Source organism: Salvelinus fontinalis, chromosome 28 (genome assembly GCF_029448725.1).
Source record: "Salvelinus fontinalis isolate EN_2023a chromosome 28, ASM2944872v1, whole genome shotgun sequence".
Classification (NCBI taxonomy): Eukaryota; Metazoa; Chordata; class Actinopteri; order Salmoniformes; family Salmonidae; genus Salvelinus; species Salvelinus fontinalis.
Genome location: NC_074692.1, coordinates 12698473 through 12712239, shown reverse-complemented (window position 1 = coordinate 12712239; position 13767 = coordinate 12698473). Strand labels below are relative to the sequence as shown.

At 43.0% G+C, this 13767-nt stretch overlaps 1 protein-coding gene across 2 annotated transcripts in view; it reads left to right on the top strand.

Moving 5' to 3' along the window:
* LOC129826198 (leucine-rich repeat-containing protein 75B-like) overlaps positions 1–13767 on the top strand; it is a 31518-nt gene that overhangs the window by 10561 nt on the left and 7190 nt on the right. For both annotated transcript variants that reach the window (XM_055886650.1, XM_055886648.1), the window contains 2 exons: positions 10321–10449; positions 12459–12574. In XM_055886650.1, coding sequence (XP_055742625.1) covers positions 10321–10449; positions 12459–12574 — 245 coding nt within the window. The remainder of the gene's footprint in view (positions 1–10320; positions 10450–12458; positions 12575–13767) is intronic.

Below are 13767 nucleotides of genomic sequence, written 5' to 3'. Positions count from 1 at the left end.
GTTCATTTTCACCATAAAAATGCACCTTTATATTAAAACCATTACATGTGTAATCGCATTTGTGGTCACTTTTGAGAATGCTGTTTACTTGCTAATGGAACATTCGCGCTGCCGTGTTTTAATGTGAAGAAATAGCTTAATAGTTTAGCTACATTTTAAGCTAAATGTTCTCATCTGTTGGGTCAGGCCCATTGCTTAAAACAGTTTTCTTTTCATGCTAGTGGTTGTATTAATTTGGGATCTATCGCATCCCTCAATTATCCCAGAATATGTTTGGAATATTTATTTCTTGCACAGAATATAATAGGTCAACTTTTGTACTATGGGGGATAGTAGATTGACATAGGCTAGTGCTTTTGCTGTTACTTACTCATCTTGTTGGCTGACGAAATGTAAATGTTGACAGTATCTTCAATATGCGCCTCGGAATTGGATAAGGACACGCACAATTGCGTCCCCGATATGTCCACTACTGGCTTGCTTCTGAAGCTAAGCAGGGTTGGTCCTGGTCAGGCCCTGGATGGGAGACCAGATGCTGCTGGAAGTGGTGTTGGAGGGCCAGTAGGAGGCACTCTTTCCTCTGGTCTAAAAAAAATATCCCAATGCCCCAGGGCAGTGATTGGGGACACTGCCCTGTGTAGGGTGCCGTCTTTCGGATGGGACGTTAAACGGGTGTCCTGACTCTCTGAGGTTATTAAAGATCCCATGGCACTTATCGTAAGTGTAGGGGTGTTAACCCCGGTGTCCTGGCTAAATTCCCAATCTGGCCCTCAAACCATCATGGTCACCTAATAATCCCCAGTTTACAATTGGCTCATTCATCCCCCTCCTCTCCCCTGTAACTATTCCCCAGGTCGTTGCTGCAAATGAGAACGTGTTCTCAGTCAACTTACCTGGTAAAATAACAGTAAAATAAAAAATAAAATAAAAATGTCTTTCTTCACTTGTAGCCTGTGAGAAAGACCCGATCACGTGACGGAGAGCCATATCAGTGAGAGGTGCTTCGGCACCGAGCCGGGATAAGGGAATTATAATTATTACATTCAGCCTAAAGGCACAATGGCCACTGGCTGCAAAAGGCATGGATTTTTTTAGGGGGCATTATGGACACACAAAGGGGATGCAGCCGGGAAATTATAGGCATTATCAAGTGCTTGTCGAATTGTGAATGAGAGTCTAATGAAGTGTGTACAGCCTGTGCAAAAAACTAAGCAGAGCTAATGCCTTTCATGCAACTTTTTTTCAAATCATCATTAGAGTTGCATTGTGCAGCCTTAGAATGTATTAAATATCAAAACTTATCTCCCAACATTTTTATCACAACTAAAATTACATAAATAGCTAAATTAAGCATATCGGAGTACCTGTTACTTTGTTAACTGCTCAAAACAGAATAGCCGCATGTGTGCACTCCCTCAAATTGTTTGGAGAAAATATCCTTTTTATTTTATTGAGCTATGTTCAATTGTATTCTTCATACTATAAAATAATATAGCATACTGTCATGTAGTTCTAAGCAAATCTTGTCTGCTAAATGAACTAGTGTAGCACACAGCCATATGGCATAGCCAGATCAGGGCCTAACATAAGGACATAACATAACTCAGAGTAAGCTTTTCTGTTCTTCTGAAATAGACTACATTTTCTTCATATCATGCTTCTTTAGACCTGTCTAAAATAAATAATTAATTTATTGTGATGGTGTAAGCTATTTTACATGGCTTTATTAGACTTTTTAAATGTAAATGTTCCAAAGGTCTGGAAACCAGGAGATGCTAAGTGTGTTTATATTAATTAATGGTCAGTTACCGTGACTGGCGCAGACAGAGATGGCCGCCTCGCTTCGCGTTCTTAGGAAACTATGCAGTATTTTGCTTTTTTATGTATTATTTCTTACACTGTTACCCCAGGAAATATTAAGTCTTATTACATACAGCTTGGAGGAACTATTGGATATAAGAGCAACTTACCAACATTATGACCAGGAATACGACTTTCCCGAAGCGGATCCTCTGTTTGGTCCACCTCCCAGGACAATGGATTGGATCCCAACAGGCGACCCAAAGCAACGGCGCCGCAGAAGGGACAGAGGGGTGGTCTTCTGGTCAGGCTCCGTAGACGGGCACATCGCCCACCGCTCCCGAGTATACTACTAGCCAATGTCCATTCTCTTGAGAACAAGGTAGACGAAATCCGAGCAAGGGTTGCCTTCCAGAGAGACATCGGAGATTGTAACATTCTCTGTTTCACGGAAACACGCCAGCAGCATACCACCCTGCATATCACTACTGGCTTGCTTCTGAAGCTAAGCAGGGTTGGTCCTGGTCAGTCCCTGGATGGGAGACCAGATGCTGCTGGAAGTGGTGTTGGAGGGCCAGTAGGAGGCACTCTTTCCTCTGGTCTAAAAAATATCCCAATGCCCCAGGGCAGTGATTGGGGACACTGCCCTGTGTAGGGTGCCGTCTTTCGGATGGGACGTTAAACGGGTGTCCTGACTCTCTGAGGTCATTAAAGATCCCATGGCACTTATCGTAAGAGTAGGGGTGTTAACCCCGGTGTCCTGGCTAAATTCCCAATCTGGCCCTCAAACCATCATGGTCACCTAATAATCCCCAGTTTACAATTGGCTCATTCATCCCCCTCCTCTCCCCTGTAACTATTCCCCAGGTCGTTGCTGCAAATGAGAACGTGTTCTCAGTCAACTTATCTGGTAAAATAACGGTAAATAAATAATAAATTATACGGGATACGTTATCAGAGTTGATACAGCCACCTGGTTTCTTCACGTATCGCGTTGACAGAAACAAACAACTCTCTGGTAAGAAGAAGGGCGGGGGTGTATGCCTTATAATTAACGAGTCGTGGTGTGATCATAACAACATACAGGAAATCAAGTCCTTTTGTTCACCTGACCTAGAATTCCTTACAATCAAATGCCGACCGCATTATCTACCAAGAGAATTCTTTTCGATTATAATCACAGTCATGTACATCCCCCCAAGCAGACACCTCGACGGCCCTGAAAGAACTTCATTGGACTCTATGTAAACTGGAAACCACATATCCTGAGGCTGCATTTATTGTAGCTGAGGATTTTAACAAGGCTAATCTGAAAACAAGGCTCCCTAAATTTTATCAGCATGTTGAATGCGCGACCCGGGCTGGAAAAATTCTGGATCATTGTTACTCTAACTTCTGCGATGCATACAAAGCCCTCCCTCGCCCTCCTTTTGGCAAATCTGATCATGACTCCATTTTGTTGCTCCCAGCCTATAAACAGAAACTAAAACAGGAAATGCCCGTGCTCAGGTCTGTTCAACACTGGTCAATCATTGAACATCACCGACCAATCTGATTCCACGCTTCAAGATTGCTTCGATCACGTGGACTGGGATATGTTCCGGATAGAGTTGAACAAAAACATTGATCTATACGCTGATTCGGTGAGCGAGTTTATTAGCAAGTGCATCGGTGATGTTGTACCCACGGCGACAATTAAAACCTTCCCCAACCAAAACCCGTGGATTGATGGCAGCAGTCGCGCAAAACTGAAAGCGCAAACCACTTTTAATCAGGGCAAGGTGACCGGAACATGACCGAATACAAACAGTGTAGCTATTCCCTCCGAAATGGCAATCAAAAAAACTAAGCGTCAGTATAGAGACAAAGTAGAGTCGCAATTCAACGGCTCAGACACGAGAGGTATGTGGCAGGGTCTACAGTCAATCTCGAACTACAAAAAGAAAACCAGCCTCGTCACGGACCCTGATGTCTTGCTCCCAGAGAAACAACTTCTTTGCTCGCTTTGAGGACAATACAGTGCCACCGACACAGCCCGCTACCAAAACCTGCGGGCTCTCCTTCATCACAGCCAATGTGAGTAAAACATTTAAACGTGTTAACCCTCGCAAGGCTGTCGGCCCAGATGGCATCCCTAGCCGCGTCCTCAGAGCATGCTCAGACCAGCTGGCTGGTGTGTTTACGGACATATTCAATCAATCCCTATCCCAGTCTGCTGTTCCCACATGCTTCAAGATGGCCACCATTGTTCCTGTTCCCAAGAAAGCTAAGGTTACTGAGCTAAACGACTATCGCCCCGTAGCACTCACTTCCGTCATCATGAAGTGCTTTGAGAGACTAGTCAAGGATCAAATCACCTCCACCCTGCCTGACACCCTAGACCCACTCCAATTTGCTTACTGCCCCAATAGGTCCACAGACGACGCAATCGCAATAACACTGCACACTGCCCTAACCCATCTGGACAAGAGGAATACCTATGTAAGAATGCTGTTCATCGACTACAGCTCAGCATTTAACACCATAATAACCTCCAAACTTGTCATCAAGCTCGAGAACCTGGGCTTTGACCCCGCCCTGTGCAACTGGGTCCTGGACTTTCTGACGGGCCGTCCCCAGGTGGTGAGGGTAGGAAACAAGATCTCCACCCGCTGATCCTCAACACTGGGGCCCCACAAGGGTGCGTTCTCAGCCCTCTCCTGTACTCCCTGTTACCTATGACTGCGTGGCCATGCATGCCTCCAACTCAATCATCAAGTTTGCAGACGACACTACAGTGGTAGGCTTGATTACCAATAACGACGAGACCGCCTTCATGGAGGAGGTGAGGGCCCTCAGAGTGTGGTGTCAGGAAAATAACCTCACACTCAACGTCAACAAAACAAAGGAGATTATTGTGGACTTCAGGAAACAGCAGAGGGAGCACCCCCCTATCCACATCGACGGGACAGTAGTGGACAAGGTGGAAAGTATTAAGTTCCTCGGCGTACACATCACGGACAAACTGAAATGGTCCACCCACACAGACATCGTGGTGCAACACTGCCTCTTCAACCTCAGGAGGCTGAAGAAATGTGGCTTGTCACCAAAAACACTCACAAACTTTTACAGGTGCACAATCAAGAGCATCCTGTCGGGCTGTATCACCGCCGGGTACGGCAACTGCTCCGCCCACAACCGTAAGGCTCTCCAGAGGGTAGTGAGGTCTGCACAACGCATCACCGGGGGCACCTGCCCTCCAGGACACCTACACCACTCGATGTCAAAGGAAGGCCAAAAATATCATCAAGGACAGCAACCACCCAAGCCACTGGCTGTTCACCCCGCTATCATCCAGAAGGCGAGGTCAGTACAGGGGCATCAAAGCTGGGACCGAGAGACTGAAAAACAGCTTCTATCTCAAGGCCATCACTAACATTGAGTGGCTGCTGCAAACATACTGACTCAAATCTCTAGCCACTTTAATAATAAAAAATTGTATGTAATAAATGAATCACCAGTCACTTTAAACAATGCCACTTTATATCATGTTTACCTACCCTACATTACTCATCTCATATGTATATACTGTGCTCTATACCATCTACTGCATCTTGCCTATGACGTTCGGCCATCGCTCATATATATATTTATATGTACATATTCTTATTCATTCCTTTACACTTGTGTGTAAAAGGTAGTTGTTGTGAAATTGTTAGATTACTTGTTAGATATTACTGCATGGTCAGAACTAGTGTGTGAATACTTATGTAAATTAAATATTTCTGTATTTCAGCTTCAATCAATGTGCAAAAATGTCTATACTGAACAAAAATATAAACAAAACATGTAAAGTGTTTCCCAATGTTTCATGAGCTGAAATAAAAGATCCCAGAAATATTCCACATGCACAAAAAGCTAATTTCTCAAAAATGTTGGGCGCAAATTTGTTAGTGAGCATTTCTCCTTTGCCGAGATAATCCATTCACATGACAGGTGTGGCATAAGAAGCTGACTACTTTATTTACCACCACAGTCAGATGCTGGCACCAAGACCACACTCAGTCACCTGTATTAGGAAATAAGCAAACAGGAAACCACTCACCCAGAGGCGGCGCTCCTAGTGGCCAGAGACTTTAATGCAGGGAAACTTAAATCAGTTCTACCAAATTTCTATCAACATGTTCAATGTGCAACCAGAGGGAAAAAAATTCTAGATCACCTGTACTCCACACACAGAGACGCGTACAAAGCTCTCCCTCGCCCTCCATTTGGTAAATCCGACCACAACTCTATCCTCCTGATCCCTGCTTACAAGCAAAGATTCAAGTAGGAAGCACCAGTGACTCGGTCTATAAAAAAGTGGTCTGATGAAGCAGATGCTAAACTACAGGACTGTTTTACTATCACAGACTGGAACATGTTCCGGGATTCTTCCGATGGCATTGAGGAGTACACCACATCAGTCACTGGCATTATCAATAAGTGCATCGAGGACGTCGTCCCAACCATGACTGTACGTACATACTCCAACCAGAAGCCACGGATTACAGGCAACAATCGCACTGAGCTAAAGGGTAGAGCTGCCGCTTTCCAGGTGCAGGACTCTAACCCGGAAGCTAACAAGAAATCCTGCTATGCCCTGCGACGAACCATCAAACAAGCAAAGCGTCAATACAGTGCAAAGATTGAATCATACTACACCGGCTCCGACGCTCGTCTTATGTGGCAGGGCTTGCAAGCTATTACAGACTATAAAGGGAAGCACAGCCGCGAGCTGCCCAGTGACACGAGCCTACCAGATGAGCTAAATCACTTCTATGCTTGCTTCGAGGCAAGTAACACTGAGGCATGCATGAGAGCATTAGCTGTTCTGGACGACTGTGTGATCACGCTCTCCATAGCCGACGTGAGTAAGACCTTTAAACAGGTTAACATACACAAGGCTGCAGGGCTAGACGGATTACCAGGACTTGTGCTCCGGGCATGTGCTGACCAACTGGCAGGTGATTCACTGACATTTTCAGCATGTCCCTAAGTGAGTCTGTAATACCAACATGTTTCAAGCAGACCACCATAGTCCCTGTGCCCAAGAACACACAGGCAACCTGCCTAAATGACTGATCCTCAACACTGGAGCCCCCCAGGGGTGCGTGCTCAGTCCCCTCCTGTACTCCCTGTTCACCAACGACTGCATGGCCAGGCACGACTCCAACACCATCATTAAGTTTGCAGACGACACATCAGTGGTAGGCCTGATCACCAACAACGATGAGACAGCCTATAGGGAGGAGGTCAGAGACCTGTCCGGGTGGTGCCAGAATAGCAACCTATTCCTCCACGTGAATAAGGAGATGAATATGGACTACAAGAAAAGGAGTACCGAGCACGCCCCCATTCTCATCGACGAGGCTGTAGTGGAGCAGGTCGAGAGCTTCAAGTTCCTTGGTGTCCACATCAACAACAAACTAGAAAGGTCCAAACACACCAAGACAGTCGTGAAGAGGGCAGGACAAAGCCTATTCCCCCTCAGGAAACTATAAATATTTGGCATGGGTCCTGAGATCCTCAAAAGGTTCTACAGCTGCAACATCGAGAGCATCCTGACTGGTTGCATCACTGCCTGGTACGGCAATTGCTCTGCATCTGACCACAAGGCACTACAGAGTGTAGTGCGTACGGCCCAGTACATCACTGCGGCTAAGCTGCCTGCCATCCAGGACCTCTACACCAGGTGGTGTCAGAGGAAGGCCCTAAAAATTGTCAAAGACCCCAGCCACCCCAGTCATAAACTGTTCTCTCTACTACCGCATGGCAAGCGGTACCGGAGTGCCAAGTCTAGGGCAAAAAGGCTTCTTAACAGTTTTTACCCCCAAGCCATAAGACTCCTGAACAGGTAATCAAATGGCTACCCAGACTATTTGCATTGTGTGCCACCCCCCCACAACCACTCTTTTTATGCTGCTGCTACTCTCTGTTTTATCATATATGCATAGTCACTTTAACTATACATTCATGTACATACTACCTCAATTGGGCTGACCAACCAGTGCTCCCGCACGTTGGCTAACCGGGCTATCTGCATTGTGTCCCAGCACCCGCCACCCGCCACCCACCACCCACCAACCCCTCTTTTACACTACTGCGACTCTCTGTTCATCATATATGCATAATCACGTTAACTATATCTGCATGTACATACTCCCTCAATCAGCCTGACTATCCGGTGTCTATATGTAGCCTCACTACTTTTATAGCCTCGCTACTGTATATAGCCTGTCTTTTTACTGTTGTTTTATTTCTTTACTTACCTATTGTTCACCTAATACCTTTTTTGCACTAATGGTTAGAGCCTGTAAGTAAACATTTCACTGTAAAGTCTACACCTGTTGTATTCTGCGCACGTGACAAATAAACTTTGATTTGATTTGAAGTTAGTTCCAGTACCACCAAGCTGCTGCAAAATGTAGTTAAATTACTAGTTGAACTACAAGTAGTTCACTGATTGCTACACAACATGCTTAGTCATGGTTAGTATCACGCTAAAACACAGGAATGCAAGATGTCTTGAAAATTCTCAAGCATAATCCATTCTGTCAAGTTTGGATTTGGCTCTATTTATTCACTATCTATGCATCATGTTTCTCGGGACGGATCAGGATTTCAAAGCATGTTATCAGCTGAAAATGAGTCATTTCTATAAGAATACCAGCAGTATGATAACACAACTATTAACGCGCTATAACAGTACATCTGATAGTCCTGTTTGTTAGCTCAATCGTAAGCTCCTCTCTCTTTCAGAGGTTGTCCAATCTGTAGTTAATTATGCTGAAGACTTGACAGAGGAGATTGTAGAATCTCTTTAATCAAGGCAAGGAGATAACCCAGAGTGCCAAAGCTGCATGACAGCCACATCACAGGGGACCCACTTTTAAATTAGTTCTGGTTTAATTGAATAAGACTCACGTTATCAGCATTCAGGCTATTGCAAATCGGCACGTGTCTCAATTATATTTTGGTTTGTAACTCAATTAAAAGAGGTGATCCATCATCCACTGTATAGTTAGTAGACATGCTATGGTTTGGTTAGAGTTACTGTAACAACTGAAAATGAAAAGGTACCTATATAGGCAACTGAGTTCATAATGTTGCGTCTGCAGTAAGGTAGTAAAGTCTATTCTTCACAATATCCCATTAAAAAGGACTCCTGGTTGCTTCAGACGTGGTGCGGTTTTATCTGTATTGATCCTATTTCAATGTCTGCCTCTGAGATGATCAGATGTGGGCCACAAGCACGAACAACACAGAATGGAAGTATTTTTAGACCTTTGCTCTCGATAAAAGAGAAGGAACTTCCCACCCATTTGTTGTCTTGTTTGTGTTAACTGGTGCCCTTGTTAAAAGGGAAGTCAATAATGGGTTGCTGCTAGCCTCCCACACAAACTGTCCATTGCAATCAATACTTTTTGTTGTGTGTGTGTGTGTGTGTGTGTGTGTGTGTGTGTGTGTGTGTGTGTGTGTGTGTGTGTGTGTGTGTGTGTGTGTGTGTGTGTGTGTGTGTGTGTGTGTGTGTGTGTGTGTGTGTGTGTGTGTGTTCCCATCCTCCATGTCTTTCATTTCTCAGCTCTCTCTATGTGCACGTCCAATCTCTACCCCTCACATACACAGCCTAATAAGGCCTTTGTAGAGGACTCAGGAACAGCTATTCTATGCAGCCTGTGAAAATCTTTCATTTTCAGTTCGCTATCTACTCTCCTTACTTACTTCTTCATTTGCGGCTTAAAAGGTGTATGCAAATAATTTATTTCAATTGGCTCTGATCTGTAGTTTGTTACAGACATCATTCTCACCTTAAAAACATTCTCTCTACCCGTCATGTACTGTAGCAACTCTTTTGTGTGTGTCTGCCCTCACAAATGTGTCTGCGCCATTCATAGATTAGTTGTTTTTAGTCTAATGTTTAGAATGTATTGCGCAATGGCAGACCTAAACAGAATGCTACATTAAACATCAAAATAAGAACCAAATGCTCATCCATCATATAATGTTTATTGAACTCTCATATACTGCAGGACTCATCAGAAGGACACCATAGTACTAAAGTTAGAGATGCAGACTGTGCAATGCTGTGGCATGGTAAAGCTCTCTGAAACTTTAAATCACAGAGGTGTAGGTGAATATCCTAAAAGTAATGCTTCTGCCTGGTGCAAGGCACATTAAGCACATTACAGTATTCAGGTATAGCTCTTTTCAGATGAAAGCCTTCACCCCTTAAATGAATACAGTTTTCTATCTGTGTCTCATCTACAGTAGCATTACATTATTGGTGCTGGAACATCCTCTTTATACCGTATATATCCAGCTAGTCCTGCACTTAAAACAGATTTGTCAATTTCATCATTTCATAATATATCATCAGTCAGGTGTGTCTGTGATAATGCTGCTCGTGTTACACAATTCATTGTTTTCAAATAGTACAAAGAGTAAAAAATGTGACCTTAAGGCACTTTGAGTAATACTGTCTCTTGTCTGATTTGGCAGGATCTGGGCTTGGAAGGAACATCCCTAAATGACATCTTATATAAGAATGCTGCTTTTCTCAACCTGGTGGATCCCATCTCCCATGAGCTGCTGCTAAGCCTGGCTCGCGAGATGCAGTGTCCCAAGAAGGTAAGATCTCCAAAACACTTATCTCAAGGTATATTGTCTGCTTAGCTTGGAATCAAACTTCCAGAAATCAAGATGTCGACAGAATAATTATCATCATGAATAGAATGATATGCTGTTCCAATACAATCACTAATGAGGAAAGTCTTCCACATTTGCCAGGCAAAAGGTTTGGCTTTATAATGATTGGTGCTATATAGGGTTGCAAAGCTACCGGTAATTTACCAAAGTTACCGGAATCTTCTGTAATTTTGGTAATTACCAGAAAATATATGGCAATCTATAAAAACTTTTCTAATTTATCCTTGGATAACTCATATATAGTATTAATTTTTATATCTGTGTCCATATTGTCCATGAGTTTCTAGTAGATAGACCATATGGTTCAATAGAAAATATGTGGAGTGTGGAGAAAAAATATATAAAGAATTCATTCTGAAACCCTCATATTAAACACCAATGGTATTCACTAAATTGGTGGTTTATATTTAGGATAATGTTTTACAGATTTGTCATTATATAATTGTTTTATTTAAATCATTTTATTTGTGATAAGGCCACATAGAGGGTTCAGAGATAATTACAGACACCTGTCATATTCTGAAGTACCCAAAAAGGCCACTAGATGTAATCTTCTAAAATTCAAAATAAATCTTGAAAGTTACCAAAATTCTGGTAGTTTACTGGTATACTTCGGAGGTTTCCAGTAATATACCCTCCCTTTGCAACCCTAATGCTATAATACTGTCAGTGTATTATTTCCAGGAAAGAAGACGAATAGGCGGCCAGTACGTTGCAATAAACTTTAGTGAAATATTAACAATTCCTATATGTATGATTTTGTAAATATTTTCTGTTAATAGTTTACTAAAGTTTATTACAACGTACTGGCCGCCTACTCATCTTCTTTTTTGGATTATCTGCCATTTAGAGGCCTACCTTCCCACTGCCCTCTTCTCGCCAGTGTATTATTACCATACTATCACGTTTAGGTTAGACCCAGATGCAGACGTAACAAGAGTTTATTACAACCACAGGGGCAGGCAAACAACAGGTTAAGACAGGCAGGGTTCAATAATCCAGAAAGGGTGTAAAGGGTCCAGAACGGCAGGCAGGCTCAGGGCAGGCAGAACAGTCAAAACCGGGAAGGACTAGAAAACAGGAGCAAGAAACAGACAGGAGCAGGGGAACAAACGCTGGTAGGTTTCACAAACAAAACGAACTGGCAATAGACAAACAGAGAACACAGGTATAAATACACAGGGGATAATGGGGAAGATGGGCAACACCTGGAGGGGGGTAGATACAATCACAAAGACAAGTGAAACCGATCAGTGTGACACATACAGAGGAGCTGGATGTTGTTTGCATAGAAAGATTGCTAAAACAATTACATGATCATTTTTCAGTTTTGCGACAGTTACACATTGAGTTGAAATGGGATGTGGATGCAAAAGTAACAGACTTTACATAATGTTGATTAATGTGCACTGCCCCTGTAAAAATAAAAGAAACTCAATAAACAGACAACGGATAGAAATAACAAGAATTAAGTGTTCACTAGATTTTGTATTTAATCTGGCCTCTTTATTTCCTCAACATGACTCCTGTTTTCCACACTGTTGCACACCAGCTCTGATTAAATTTACTCCAGCAAGGCACCTAAATTGTTTTGATCAGGAACAGCTCAAGGCAACAGTCTCAAAGTAAGACACAATAACAGAACCTCTTTCCTGTTCTTATGAACGGTTTTGAATGGCAGAGATTGACAACTACTTAAAACGAAAGGAACACTGAGCTGGAAATGTCCTTCTATGATCTTCTACGATCAAGAAAGCTCTGGTACAATGTACCTCAAAAGTTGAGCTGTTATATAATGCGCTGTATTTTGCTTATACGTGGTCTCAAAAAGTAACAACCATATTTAGAACTAAGCAAAAAAGAGGGCATCTGGTATTATTTTGTTGTTACACTTCACTTTTTTCTGAATCTTTGAGCCTTTCTTCCCCCAGAAAGATGCTGACACCATCAAGTCATCAGATAAGATCTGCAGACAGCTGATCTACCACCTGACACCTCATTCTAAGTGGCTCAGACAGAGCATGTCCAGGAGGAAGTCCCAGGCCTGGTAAGCTCCTCCATCTAGCCATCAGTCTTTCACACATAAAACTCTCTAAACTGCCCAAATGCTAACACCGCCATCTAAAATGGTGCCAATGCCACAGCCAGACTTATGACAAGCACCCTAAGTGGGTTTTGAGTGGGTTTGTCTGACATTCAATAGGGCTGGGACACAGCAGCCTCTGGGCTAGCCAAGCAGGTCAGGACCACAGAGGCAACCAGAAGTGTCAATCATTCCTCTGTGTGGTGCTGTTGACACCACAGCAATGGTTTGTGCAATGGCATCAGTCCTCTTTGACTCAGAACATGCCACTCTCCATACAGACAGTAGCCTGCCTACAAACGTGGCCAGTTTGGATGGGATGAAATAGAGGGGTTGTATAGGAATAAGATCCATTGGCTCCTTAGATGAAAACATTATTTGTACCAGCCATTTTTGTAATCATTGATGTCCAAATCATGAAAATGGAAATTGCTTCCAAATGAATTGACAGGTTATTCTGTTTCTGAGTCTTTAGTAATTATGTTGATGAAAAATAAGCAGGATATGATTACGCTGTTTCCAGTATTTGCATTTTTTACATTTTTACAGATGGATAGACAGTAGAAACAATGCATTTTCTAAAGAGGAAATTATCACTGATAGAAAATAAGCGGAAGAGAACACTCAGTATCTGATGAGTCAGGCTCATTGTGCTTCAGTCTGAGGTAACAGAAAGAGACAGAGAATAATAAGGAAGTAACAAAAGGATAGTAACAAAAGGGTCAATTGAAACAATACATTGATTCCCACTTCGCCTTGTCTTGCTGTACAACTACATTTAAACTCACGTAAGGCTTTGATGTGCCTGCGGACTTTGAAGTTTAAGGAGAACTTGAGAAAGTAAGAAGCTATATACAGGGTCAGTTCCAGTACCATATTTACAATATGCAGGGATACTGGAGTGATCGAGGTAGATATCTATAAGGGTAAGGTGACTAGGCATCAGGATATATGATAAACAGAGTAGCAGCAGTGTAAATTATGATTTTATGTGAGTGTGTGAGCGTGTGTGTAAAGTCAGCATAAATGTGTGTGCATGTTATCTGTGTGTTGAAGTGTCAGTGTGCGTGCGTGTGTAGAGTCCTGTGAGTGTGTAGAGTCCTGTGAGTGTGTAGAGTCCTGTGAGTGTGTAGAGTCCTGTGAGTGTGTAGAGTCCT